General features: G+C 35.8%; 2 protein-coding genes across 2 annotated transcripts; one reads left to right on the forward strand and one right to left on the reverse strand.

Annotated features, from left to right (window-relative positions):
• Positions 1 to 5,060: 5,060 nt before the first annotated feature.
• Positions 5,061 to 8,082, forward strand: LOC108233388. Its single transcript, XM_017411810.3, has 9 exons — positions 5,061 to 5,134; positions 5,280 to 5,323; positions 5,444 to 5,477; positions 5,589 to 5,612; positions 5,788 to 5,823; positions 5,972 to 6,143; positions 6,725 to 6,834; positions 7,110 to 7,284; positions 7,729 to 8,082. Exons 2-9 carry the CDS (start codon positions 5,312 to 5,314, stop codon positions 7,859 to 7,861), a joined length of 696 nt encoding a protein of 231 aa, XP_017267299.1. The 5' UTR covers positions 5,061 to 5,134; positions 5,280 to 5,311; the 3' UTR covers positions 7,862 to 8,082.
• A 1,582-nt stretch (positions 8,083 to 9,664) lies between these two features.
• Positions 9,665 to 12,067, reverse strand: LOC108233387 (cartilage intermediate layer protein 2-like). Its single transcript, XM_017411809.1, has 9 exons — positions 12,000 to 12,067; positions 11,823 to 11,866; positions 11,667 to 11,703; positions 11,531 to 11,554; positions 11,336 to 11,365; positions 10,976 to 11,147; positions 10,652 to 10,758; positions 10,324 to 10,498; positions 9,665 to 10,039 (listed from the first exon to the last, which is right to left on the reverse strand). The coding sequence occupies exons 2-9, from the start codon at positions 11,832 to 11,834 to the stop codon at positions 9,934 to 9,936; spliced, it is 663 nt and encodes a 220-aa protein (XP_017267298.1). The 5' UTR covers positions 11,835 to 11,866; positions 12,000 to 12,067; the 3' UTR covers positions 9,665 to 9,933.
• Between the last annotated feature and the right edge of the window lie 1,484 nt (positions 12,068 to 13,551).

The following is a 13,551-nucleotide window of genomic DNA, read 5'->3' on the forward strand; positions in this document are numbered from 1 at the left end:
CAAACTTGACAAATGCCCAAGAGCTGTTCATCTTGTCACAGCTCCAAAACAATTTGTCGTTAACTCCTTCTGACTGCTAAAGAAGGCAAATGACAAATTTTAAACTGTGTATTTTCAAATGATCCACTGACTTACTTTCTTTACATTTAAAATTTTGATTTGTCCATAATGTACAAACTATTGGAAAGAAAATATTCCAATTTTTTTTAATATATTTGTTAAATGTCGGATTAATAAGAGGGAAAATGTTTTAGAGAATGTCTTAGTACTTTCTTAAAGGTCACAAGTTTACATGTATTTTGGAATTTTGGAGTATTTGGAAGACTTGCCTTTAAATTTTGCATTCTAGGTGAAACATTTTAGGTTTCCATGCACAAGCTTCTCACAGTAATTCACTGGACTTCTGTCCCACTCCTCCTGACAGAACTGGTGTAACTGAGTCAGATTTGTAGGGTGCCTTCCTTGCACCTGTACAGCAAACAAATTTTCTCTGGGATTGAGACCAGGATTTTCTGATCGCCATTCCAAAAGACTGGCTTTGTTGTTCTAAAGCCAATTTGAAAGTAATGTGGCTCTATATTTCGGGTCATTGTCCATTTGGAAGACACATTTGCACCCAAGCTTTACCTTTCTGGCTGATTTCTTGAGATGTTCCTTCAATATTTCCACGTAATGTTCTTTCCTTATGATCTATTTTATGAAGTGCACCAGTTCTTCTTGTAGCAAAACACCCCCACAACATGAAGCTGCCACCTCCATACTTCACAGTTGGGATAGTGTTTTCAGGAGATGTCTCCAAAAATGAAGGGCTTTGTCCTAGTGTACAATTGCAAACCGTAATCTGGCTTTTCATGTTGTTTTCAGAGTAATGGCTTCTTCCTTGCTGAGTAGCATTTCAGCCCAGGTCGGCACAAGATTGTTTACTGTGGATAATGACACTGTCTTACCGGTCGTGGATGTCTTTTTCTAATGTTTTGGCTTGTGTTTTTTTTTTTTTATTGTCTCATGATGTCACAAAGAAGCAGCGTTTTTGAGGTGTGCCTTTAAAAAGGCATCCACAGGTGTGCCTCTAATTAATTCAGATGTTCTCAACTAACCTATCAAAACCTTCCAATCCCTTTTTTTTATACCTGATGCATTTTTAAGTTAATTACAGTTTTGTTTTTAACTTTAAGATTTAAGTTAATTTATACATGAATAATCTTTTTAAATTGCACAAAAATTATTGAAGGTTTTTATTCCCTTTGTTTTTAATAATGTGCCACATTTCTGTCTGAATTTTGGAAATCCATTTTATTTTTGAGTGCAGGTCAGCAATTTTAACTGTGTGAAAGGAAAAATGCAAGTAAAACAATCTATATGAGTAATTATGTATTACATTTTCTTTTTATCTGGTGTCACTGTGTCCATACATTTGAATATATATATATATATATATATATATAGATAGATAGATAGATAGATAGATAGATAGATAGATAGATAGATAGATAGATAGATAGATAGATAGATAGATAGATAGATAGATAGATAGATAGATAGATAGATAGATAGATAGATAGATAGATAGATAGATAGATATGCTAATAAAAAACTGGACTGAAACCCGGGCTTTCTTGATGAATGTAACATGAACTTAGGTTGCACATAATACATCTGCTGGTGAAAACTGGAACTCATGGCTGACAATATGAGTAGAAGCTGCTTGTCTGCTGAGAGTTTACACTGAAGCAGCAACAAGTTGGGAGACAGGAAGCTGGTTAAACTCAATTAACATATTTTACTTTAGAGGTGGTTCCACTGACATGAGCAAACAAATTCTTAAACATTATACATCATTTAGAAATTCTAAAGCTGTTCCAAAAATGGACTGAACAAAGAATCAATGCATTCAAATGAAGCTGTTTCACAATTATAAAATGCAAAACACGCTTTCATCGTCTGTTTTGACAAAGAGATAGTTTTGCTGGCACAGGCCCACAAATTCTTTGCTTTGTTTTCTGTGCGCTCCATTCTACTTTTCTGTAATGAGGTCAACAATGGCAGTCATCAGGGAAGTTTTACAAATGACAGGGTGAGTGTGATGTGTTGATCATGGAGTCAGAAGTGTAGAGAGAAAATGAGCTCTGATTGGTCCTTGTGGTACCCCTATGCTGTAGATCAGCATGTCAGACTCATAATCTTATCTCTCACACTATGGGTAATTGGGGATGGTTCATAATCCACAGTGACAGGTGATGGTCCACTTCTGAAGACTTCAGCTTGTCCCTCAGATTTGCAAGCTTTATGGTGTTGAAAGCGCTGAAGGAATATAAAAGCTATTCTCACAGAGCCCGAAGGCACTGACCACAAACCTCTAACAACCATTCTGGGACCAGACATGGGAATTCTATATCTTTCTGGCTCCAGACTGCAGAGATGAGTGCTGCTGTTGTCTGAACATTCATATGGCATTAGGTATCTCAAGTTAGATTCACTCCATGCCAGTGGTTTACTTAGATTACCACTCCCTGTCATGAAGCAAGAGTCAGAAACTGACAACATTTTTTTTTACATTTTAGAAGTGGAAAAAGCAGCTGTTTCAACTGTAAAGGTAAAGAGTCAGACCAGAAATGACCCTGTATTGTTTACAGTTAGGAACAAAATTATCAAGGGGACAACCTGCTGGTAAGAATATTGATTTGAAGCCCTTCATTGCAAGACAGACAGAGCTGTCTGTTCAGATATTTGCTATGATGCAGAAGAGTGATTATACACTCCCTGACCACTTTTTTGGTACACCTCGCAAGTACCACGTTGGACCCCCACTGCCTTTAGAACTGCCTTAATTCTTTGTGACATAAATTTCATAAATTTACCAAGGTGTTGGAAACCTTCCTCAGAAATGCTGTTCCATATTGACATGTTAGCGTTACAGTTGCTGCAGATTTGTCAGCTGCACGTCCATGATCCAAATCTCCCACCACAAAAAAAAAAAAAAAAAGCCCAGCAGAGCAGCTGTTTCAGAAAAACTCAGACCAGCACATCTGGCACCAACAACTATGTCCCATTGAAAGTAATTTAAATCCTCTCTCTCTCCTGTTCTAATGCCCAGTTTGAACTTAAGCAAGTCGTCTTCACTACATCTACATGCCTAAAGGCATTAAATTGCTGGCATGGGATTGCACAAGTGCACCTAATAAAGTGACCTGTGAGTGTACATATCACTAACAGCAAAGGTTTTCCAGTTTCTGCAATTATGATCAAGCAGGAAAAGTTTACCTTATGGTTTTATGAATCTAAAATGCAAAAACAAATAGAATTTTTGATATTGTAAGGCATACCTTACATATAAATAAACATACCTTTTCAAACAATTTGTTTTCTCACACAACCGAGTCTTACCTTTGCTGCAGTTTTGCTGCTTGGTATGTTCATTTCAGCAACTACATTAACAATTTTTATTTCTAAAAATTCAAAACAGGATGATATCACTATGGAAAATCACTAATTAGCATTATTCTGATTTTATTGTGTGTAGAGATTGAAAAAAAGGAGCCAGGATGGTTCCTTATGTTCAGTCTGGGTGTTTGTTAAAAGGCAGAAGAGTGATTATCAGTGTCACTAAGAACAAAATCATTGCAGCAACTTCATGCAGGACTTAGTCTGAATAAAGAAAACAGCAAGAAGCTATTTCTGGTAGAAAAACATGGACAAACAGATGGCCAAAAGCTGTTTATCTTGTCACAAAGTCTGAAACAATTTGCCATTAGCTCTTTTCATCCAGGGGAGGTTCTTACTAGAGCCTTGTTATTATGTGCACATTGACTTTGCAGATCCTTTAGAGGACAAAGTGTTTCTTGTTGCAGTTGCTGTTGATGCACACAGTAAAATGACAATCAGGAGGTCAGTGTCGAGGCTGAAGCCTGAGAGATAAGTTCTTTAACTTTTCAGTGAGAAATGTAGCATTGCACTTAGTACTTGACACATTTTGGACCAAATGCCCCAAAGTCGCCTAAATCTTTGCTCACAAGCCCTCTAACTGATATAATAAGATAGATCATGAATATATTGTTCAGCAAACTAGATCGTTTTTGAAAGCTTCAAACAATCTAATAACATTTGAAAATTGTAGAATTTCGAAGAGGTTTTTATGTAGACAGAAAACATCATCCTGGCCTTTCAATAAGGGCACAAAAGTGCTTTATTTTTCTACACTAAAAACTGTTAGCTTGGGCTTAGGAGCTCTACAGAAAGATGAAATCCTAATCTCTAACATAATGGAGTCTGGAGGTGAAGGGTCAAGTATTAATAGGAAACTGGACTGAAGCCCAACATTTTGTGGCATATGTAGCATAAACTTAGGTGACACATATTGTGCAGGCTGGGACACTGGGTATACTTGTGTGACCAATGGCTAAAAACTATTTGGCTACTTGTGTGATGAAAAGTTATTCTGAAGCAGCAACAGGTTAGGAGACAGTAAGCATGTTTTCCTTAGCAGTGGCGTTTGCTGGAACAAGTAAACAAATTCCTAAATAGTAGTAACATTAATTATGAAATCTATATTTATTCAAAACATATAATTAAACATTAACTAAATAAATTTATATAAGGATGTTTCACAATAAAAAAAATGCAGAGCACTCCTTCATAATCACTGTTTTGATTTGGAAGTGGTTTTGCTGGCACAAGTTCATAAATTCCTTTTTTATTCTCTGTACTTTCTGTTCTACTTTTCTAAAATGAGGTCAACAATGGTAGAGCAAATGAGGAATTTTTAGAAATTACACTGGGTGTGATGTGTTAATTATGGAGTGAGCAGTGTAGAGGTTAAAGGGAACAGGAGGCATAGTATTTCAGGGTATTGTTTTTCTGCAGCAACAGGGTAAGTGACTACAAACTGGTTTAACATAGGTGGCTGCTGCTGTATTGATTGTGTAGATACATATTTTACAAGTTGAGTGACCCAGTTTTGTAGAATGTCAAGAACCAGACTTGCTAGATGATCTGGTCTGGTAAACCCAGTTTTTAAGATCAAAACATTCTAATTACAGTCATGGGAGGAAATTTGCTGCTATAAAAGGCAGACGAACAGACTACCAACCTATTACACTAAAAGCTACTCTTGCTCAGTCTGCACTGGTTTTCACAGGTAAGAAACTTTGTCTTTTTAAACATGCTAAACAGAAAGAAAACACATTTGACAAAATCCTAAAAGAACTAAAGTAATCATGTATTCGTAAAAAAGAAATTAACAATAACTCTTAGGTATTCTTCTGTTTATTGTTTATTTGCAGCTGTTGAGAACTGAGATCCAGTTTCTGCAATTATGATCAAGCAGGTAAAATATATGTTATGGTTTTATGGATCCAAACTGTGAAACCAAATAAAATGTTTTGATATTGCAATGCACAACATATATAACAAAAAACCTTTTTGAACATTTTGTTTTCTATTACAGCTGAGTCTTGCCTTTGCTGCAGTTTTACTGCTTGGTATGTTCATCTCAACAACTACATTAACATTTTTTACTTGTGAAAACTAAAAATAGTATGATATCACTCTGGAAAATCACTAACTAGCATCATTCTGATTTAATTTACTAGCTTCACCAGGACCAAGTGAAGGAGGTAAGACACCATTCTGAATTTTTAAAAAGTATTAGGTTTGTATATTTAGACTTCTGCTTTGTCAAAAATCTCAAACAGTATGGAAAATTTTCTTCATTTTAAATAGAAGCAAGGTGTGTCAGTCCTTTTTTTTTTGGTATGAGGTTTTAAAAATTGGATTTTATTTTCCTTTTAGCAACACCAGTTTGCTGCACAAACCCCGCCTATGTTCGTAAGTAGCTGCAGCTTTTGTTATATTTATAATCCATTTAACATCATGTTGCTTTTTAAAACTACAATAAAATATAGCTGATTGAAAAGAATTATTTAAACTTTTTTAGCTTCTTGTTTATTGATTTACTTTAATTGGAATATTTTAGAGGCCTGGACGCCGTGGTTCGACAGAGATAACCCTTCTGGAACTGGAGACTGGGAGACCCACTCTGATCTTCAAAATGAGAATCCTGGGAAAATCTGCGACATCCCCAGAGACATTGAGGCAGCGACTCTATCTGGTCTGAGTGTGGGTCAAGCAGGAGAAGCCATTTTAATGTAAGTGCTGTAGTGTAAGAATTATTAATTAGAATGCATTTACTGCTGTGATTCTGTGATAGATACAGTCAAAAAATAACCATCTATATCTGAATTTTTTGTTTGTTTCTTTCACCCTAATGTAAAATTGTTATGAGCACAAAGAAAATGGGAAAAAGACAACTGTGCAAATAACTGCAGCATTGGAGAGATTTGTCAAAACAAATAAAATCAACTTGATTTATAAGCACATTGAAGTTAATCAGACATTGCAATGTTATACAGAAAACCTAAAATACAAAGAAAAAACGTGAATGACCCAAATATATCAAAATTAGTTATGTACAGAAAAATAAATGTTAAAAGAGAATATAAGATAAGGTAAAAACTACTAAAATTAAAAATGATGCCATACTTACATTGTCAAAGGCTTTAACTGCAATTTAAAACAAACAAACAAACAAAAAAAATACTGTATTTGTGGAAGATATGATGCCAGGAAGTAGGGATGCTGTTTGTGATGAAACATTAGACTCAGATGGATAAATGTGCATTTATTTATATAGCTACAATTGCAAAAATACTTTTTTGTGTTTTTTCAGAAATGATAAAACTACAGGATTCGTCTGCAGAAACTTGGACCAATCTAACGACAAAGAGTGCAGTGATTATAAAGTGCGCTTCAGCTGCGCCCCTGCTACCTGTGAAGAAGGTAAGGTAGCTCCTAGCTCTACATTTAAAATAAACGATATAAAGTTGCCAATAAATATATAATTTCCCTTTTTCTGGCATTGTTTTGATAAGTACTTATTTGGAAAGTTGCTAATTCTTACTGTTTATTCAATGTCACATGCTGTTTTTATTTTGTTTTTTTAATTATGTAAAGCACCTTGAAATGCCTTGCTGCTGAAATGTGCTATACAAATAAAATTTGATTGATTGATTGATTGTAAGTGCAGCTCTACATTTTCCTCTTTGTCCCTGCAGTGTGCTGGACTAACTGGTACAACCGAGACCGTCCCAGTGGAACAGGTGACTGGGAGACTCTGATTGACCTGCAGAAGCAATACCCAGGACAGATTTGTGCTGAACCTCTTTACATTGAGGCTGTTACCGTTGTTGGAGAGACCCCAGCCATCTTGACCGGGGATAACATCCTTTTGTAAGTTGTTTTACACTACAGTTAAAAGTTAAAGGCTTTTTTTTTTTAAATTTTAAAAACTTACTGCCTTGAGCCTCTCCTTAGGTAAATACTAAATGCTAGTGGAAGAAATTTGTAATCAGACAGAGTGAACAGAAGTGCATACATATAGAAATTTCCTTTAACTCCAGCGAGGATGAAGCCTATTGTGCTTCTCATTTTCAGTTGCCAAAAAAATAATTTGGTTAGTTCAATAATTTAATATTATAAAACACACGCAATTAAGAAATAAAAATTCATGAATATTCTTTTTGATCTGGCCAAAGTGGTGCTACAATTTTCACATTTCTTACAGGCTATTTTATTTCTTGAAGCATAACAGATAACAGGAGTTGTTTGAAATATTTCGCAATTCTTACATTAACCAAAATTTATACTAACCTATTGTTCTCTGTTACGTTTCAGCTACAGTCCCACTAAAGGGTTTGTTTGCCGCAACCAGGACCAGAAATCAGGCTACTGCAAGGACTACAAAGTTCGCTTTGGATGCCACTGTTCTTCCCTTTCTCAGATAGCAGCTAATATGGTGAAGAACTGAATGATGTGACTATAGTTATCTCTGCCATTTTTGTACATTTGATTTTGACTTTTTTTTTTTTTATTTCCTAAACTCCCCATCTTACATGCACTGTCACTTGTTTATTACTGGGGTTTCTTCAACTAAATGTGTTGTGGGACGATGCATAATATAGAGAATATTTTTTTCTTTAATAATGGGAAAATAAATTAACACCAATAAAGACAGTCATGAAAATTTAATTCCTTATTTGTCTTTTTTTCTATCCAGAATATTAAAATAAAACAGCCTTTTAAAAGCTCAATAACTCTTGAGAATGATAACACCAATTGTGAAAGCTGAAGTTGCTGAAAATTTTCATTAAAAAACTTGAGTTCGGATGATGTTGTTTCATAAACATAAAGTGTAAAACACTGTGTAAGCATATGTCGCCAGAGATCTTATCTAATGCAAAAGTGCACACATACACATATATGTGTGTGTGACATTTATCAAGCAGAAGAGCGGCAATAAGTGGGTCCAAAACCCGACTGGTAGCGGGTCGGGACAGTGGCAATCAGCGGTCCAAAAACATTTACTTATTCTAAAAAAACGGCTGAGTGGGGGTTTTTTTTGTTTTGTTTTTTTGCGCTTAGATACCCAAATGGAAGTACAAAAACATGCAAAAAGTGAATTTTGCATAATAGGTCACCTTTAAGCATTAAAATAACTAATTACAGCAAAACATAATAGAAAAATTATTATTTTAACATACAGCAGCAAGTTAAGAATTAAGCAAATCAACAAGAGTCAACACCTGAAAAAAGGTGGGGTTTTTTAAATTTACCAACAGCAATGTCTGATTTGTTTACAAGGAAGGGGCAGGATTTAAAACTTGCACAGGAATCAGCCGACAAGTAAGGTTGGTCTTATTTTGATGTTCGAGTTCACATCAGAGGTTTATTAATATACCCAGTCTATGTTTGATGCAAACAGGGGGTGCAGGGAGGCTACACATGAAGGATATGGGTGATGGGTGGAGAGATGGGACTTTTGGATGCAGAAGCAGTGAGGGGTGGCTGCCTACTCTAAACAGTGGTGTAGAGATGGAGGCACCAAAGAGTAAGTTGTGGTGAGAGAGGAGTTGCAGCTGGTACGGGTAGGCAAAGTGGGTGTCTGATCAAACCTGTTGAAAAATTGGTTCAAATCATTTCCTCACTTCTCATCTCTGTCAGACAAGTTTTTCTTTGTAACCTAAGATGCTTTTCATAGCTGTCTGGACAACTGATCCCAACCTTTGGCTTACTGTTGCTGGTTTTGCCCTACAGGAACATTTATCTTCGCTCTTTCTGTGAAGCCTTCAGCTACTTCTTGTTTCTTGATTTTAAGGGCATATTTTTTCCATTGAGAAGACCCTTTTTTGGTGACCTTTTCTAAAATAAGAACCAACATAAAAATAAACATTTACTTTTTACCTGCCAACATTGATTTCAGTTTAAACGACAAGCTTACAATCAAAAACATGTTGTTGTTTAATTGTTTCACAGTAATTGTTGGTTTAGCCTTTTTTTCCAATCTATGAAAAACATAAACAGTATCTAATTATTGTAAACTTAATTTCTTACTGCCAACAAGGCAGGAAACATTCATAAACAAATGTAGGTCAATGAAATAATTACCACAGCATAAAAACCAATCATGCTGCAGAGAATGGTGATAAGTACTAATTTAAAGAGAAACACTTCATAATTTGGGCAATAAACTAAAGTACAACCGGAAAATGTAATCTGTTCACATAAGAAGCTGTAAAACAACAACAACAACAACAAAAATGGACAAACAATGTTTCTTTTTTGATTACTTTTATTGCTTTTGATTTATTTTCCCCATAGGTAAAGAAAAAATAAAAGGAAAAGATATTCCATAATCTCCTCAAAGATAAAAAGAGTGTAAAATGTCTTCTCCCAACAGCATTAGTAACACCAGCGACAGAGGAACTTTACTGGAGTACACTGTGTTTCACCGTGAAGTAATAAAAATGAATGAAGCAAGAAATGGCAGAGGAAATTAAAGGCACGACATTCTTTCTTTTTTTCTCATTTGCAGCAGTGAAATTAGGGTTTTGCACGACAGTAGCATCCAAAGCGAACTTTGTAGTCCTTGCAGTTGCCAAATCTCTGGTCCCTATTGCGGCAGACAAACCCTTTAGTGGGACTGTAGCTGCAAAATGACAGTTAAAAATGACTTAGTTTACATTTTTAGTGATTTTATATCCCAGTTCAAACAGATAAACAGACACATAATTTCAAACAGGTTGTGGTATATGGAGCGCAATACTCAAAGGTTTAATTGCCTATGCACTTAGGTTAAATGCAAGTTTAGCTTCCAATAACTAATTAAGCAGAGTCTCATGAATGTGCATTTGATGCAAAAAGATTGTACATTCAACAGTCCATCAGTGGGACACTTCTACTAGGTGCAATTGTTCTGTTAAGACAACTTACTAAAGGAAGTTCTCCCTGGTATTGATGGCTGGGGTCTCATCATCAGTGGTAACTGCCTGAATGTACTGAGGGTAGGCACAAATGCTTCCAGGGTGTTCTTTCCTCAGGTCTTTCAAGGTCTCCCAGTCACCTGTTCCACTGGGACGGTCACGATTGTACCACTTGGTCCAGCACACTGCATGGACAAAGAGGAATGTTTTAAATTGGAGTCCAAAGCTCCATTTAAAGTAAGTGCTTATGAATGGCATAAAGGTGGGGTGAAAGAAAGAGTTTGTATTTACAGGTTGATTTTGTTTAATTAAAAAAGTACAGCCAGGAGCTATGGTACCATTTTTACAAATCTCAATGGGGCAGCTGAAGCGAACTTTATAATCATTGCACTTCCTGTCAGGTTGATCCCTGTTTCTGCAGATGAATCCTGAAGTTGTGTCATATCTGCAAATACACAAGAATAAACAGTACATATTGATATTTGCCTTTTAAAACTATATATCTTAACATTTTAATCATCCCAGCTGGCAAGATAATTGCATAGAGGATGGTTCGCAAATGACTGAAATGATGAAAATATTGTCACAAAAACTATATTCTAAAACTCAACGTAGTTGCACAAATGCCATCCAGTTGTTTATGCTTACAGGGCAGCACTTACTTAAAAATCTTTTCTTTGGCTTGGGCCACACTCAGGCCTGACAGAGTCTCTGCCTCAATATCTGAAGGTTTGTTGCAGATTTGTCCAGGATTAGCTTTGCGAAGAGCAGAGAGGTGCTCCCAGTCCCCGGTTCCGGAAGGGTTATCTCTGTCAAACCAATCTGTCCAGCCCTCTGGAATAAAGTATTCATATTTAGGTAAATCAAGAAGCAAGAAACTGAAGAAGTTAATGCAACTTTGTACTTTTAATATTGGCCTAGTTAAATAAATAAATAAATAAATAAATAACCTAGTTAAACAAATGAATAGACTACATGAAAGTAGATTCAATGTAAATCTAGTAAAAGGTGTTGCTACTTACGAACTTGGTAGGGACTTTTGCAGGCTGGTCCTAAGAAAAGAATGCAAATTACAATTTTTTTAAACAGTGTATTTTTTAAAATCAACTACTGACTTTTATTCAAATGTAAAATGTTGAAAAAGTCCATATTGCATAAGGTTTAAGACTATAATTGCAGGTTTGATGCTGTTTAAAAATTCAATGAGGTTCTTTTACCTTGTTCACTTGGCATCGCATAAGCTGATAAACAAAATCAGAATAATACTTTTTAGTAATTTTCTATAAAGCTAATATACTTTTGAGTTCACAAATCAGAAAATTGTTACTGTTATTGAGATGAACGTGAACATACCAAGCAGCAAAACTGCAGCAAAGGTGAAACTCAGCTTCTATAGAAAACAAAAAATTTAAAAAGGAACACTTGTTTATATGCAAGTTGACCATTGCAAATTTAAAATGCCTTTTCATTTCTTATTTTGAATTCATAACACCACAATGTACACTTTACCTGCTTGATCATAATTGCAGAAACTTGATGGCAGTTCTTATCAGCTGAAAACAAAAACATAACATCTGAGAGTTTTTTTCTTTTTTATACTTACTACAGCTTTGCATTAGTTCTGTTAGGATTTTATTTAAAGTATTTTTTTCTGTTTACTAAGTTAAAAAGAAAGAAGATTTTTACCTTGGAAAACCAGAGGAGACTCAGCGAGAAGACCTCTTACTCCAGTAACCTGGTTGTGTGTATATCTGCCTTTTTATAGTAGCAAGTCTACCCCTGCGGCTGTAACTGAATTTTTTTAACATGATAGATTTATTTGTGACGGTAAAGCATTTTAAGCCTCAACATTCTTCTGTACTAATTTTAAAACTTGTTTTGTTGCATTTCCCTAGGCAAAAATGCAAAAATACCAGATGCATGACAGTATTTCCCAATCTCGGACCTCGAAGGCTTCAGCCACACATACATGTGTGATGTAACAACTACAAACCCACCTTTTGGTATTTGTTGTTGTTTTGGCGTACTCTCTACTCAATACCACTTTCAACTAATCTTTTGGGAAGCCGTATCAAAATAAAAGAAATAATATAATTTTGGAGAACAGTGAAACTTTTTAAATGCATATGTATCTGTAAAGTACATATATGTCAAAAAATGTGCAGCAAACACTGATATCAATACACGAATTACATCTTGAATCAGCCCCTGAACAGATCTTGCGTGACTTTGCATATACAGTTGAAACCAGATGTACACCATCTGGTACAACACTGCAGTAAAAGTTGCCATGCTATTTGTGTAATTTAAAAACTGATTTTCAGGTGTAAGTGGCTCTCTTGAGATAGAACCAACAATAAAACTTTAGAAACTAATAGACTTTTTGGTTACATGAGGTACATAGACAACTTGCTTTGTCTGAGAGGTTTAATGCAGTCATGTTCATAAACCATCTGTGATTCAGATGGTGGCTACCAAAGACAAGTAGCTTAACAGGGAAGCCATGAAGCCAACAGAGGCTAGGTGGAACTCATGCAAACTGACTGCCTCTAGATGGATGTCAAACTTGAGAGCTAATGTGGAAACTTGGTCTTGATCAATGAAAATTTCATCAGCTCTGCTTATGCAGACAAATAATGTGAGTAACTAGATTGGGGATATAGAGATAGGTAGTTGAATGCAGGCAGTTTGTCTCTCCTATATTTTGTGAACTACTGGTGAACCAACTCTTTAACCAACTTCCATGGACAATGGTAGGCCTGATGATTAGTAATCCCACAGTAAAAGCAACATTAAATTCAATTGTGGGAGGTCACAGTGAAGGGCTGGCAAGTTTCTTGCAATGGGGCTCTGACTGTGAGAGCATCCAAGTCCTTGGGATCATCCTGTAAAGTGAATTAATCTTTAATTTTGTCATTTTAATTCAACCTATCCAGAAATGGTCAAAACTGAGAAGACAAGTGCTGTTGCTCTCAGACCAGGAAATGCTGCATAACCCAAAAGCCATTGGTGTAATGTTTAGGGACCAAGACAGAGCTCCTGAGGGGAGACACTGAACACTGTGGAGAGATGTGACAGACTGAAAAGTGGACAACACTGCAAGAATGGGAATGATGGACTAGCAGATAAACAAGGTGTTCAGTAATCGAATGAAGCTGCCAATGCAGAGATTGTCATGTAAACATTATAACAGTTGATCAGAATGTTTGGTCACACACTCAAAGGTTTGGCTCCAGAC

Source organism: Kryptolebias marmoratus, linkage group LG19 (genome assembly GCF_001649575.2).
Source record: "Kryptolebias marmoratus isolate JLee-2015 linkage group LG19, ASM164957v2, whole genome shotgun sequence".
Classification (NCBI taxonomy): Eukaryota; Metazoa; Chordata; class Actinopteri; order Cyprinodontiformes; family Rivulidae; genus Kryptolebias; species Kryptolebias marmoratus.

Excerpts from the sequence above, each read along its gene's own strand:
- LOC108233387 (XM_017411809.1), bottom strand. Across the intron at positions 11,555-11,666 it reads TGCTGCAGTTTTGCTGCTTG|CTTATGCGATGCCAAGTGAA; the intron begins GTATGTTCACGT and ends TTTGTTTATCAG. Across the intron at positions 10,040-10,323 it reads ACCAGGGAGAACTTCCTTTA|CTACAGTCCCACTAAAGGGT; the intron begins GTAAGTTGTCTT and ends GTCATTTTGCAG.
- LOC108233388 (XM_017411810.3), top strand. Across the intron at positions 6,144-6,724 it reads GCAGGAGAAGCCATTTTAAT|AAATGATAAAACTACAGGAT; the intron begins GTAAGTGCTGTA and ends GTGTTTTTTCAG. Across the intron at positions 6,835-7,109 it reads CCCTGCTACCTGTGAAGAAG|TGTGCTGGACTAACTGGTAC; the intron begins GTAAGGTAGCTC and ends TTGTCCCTGCAG.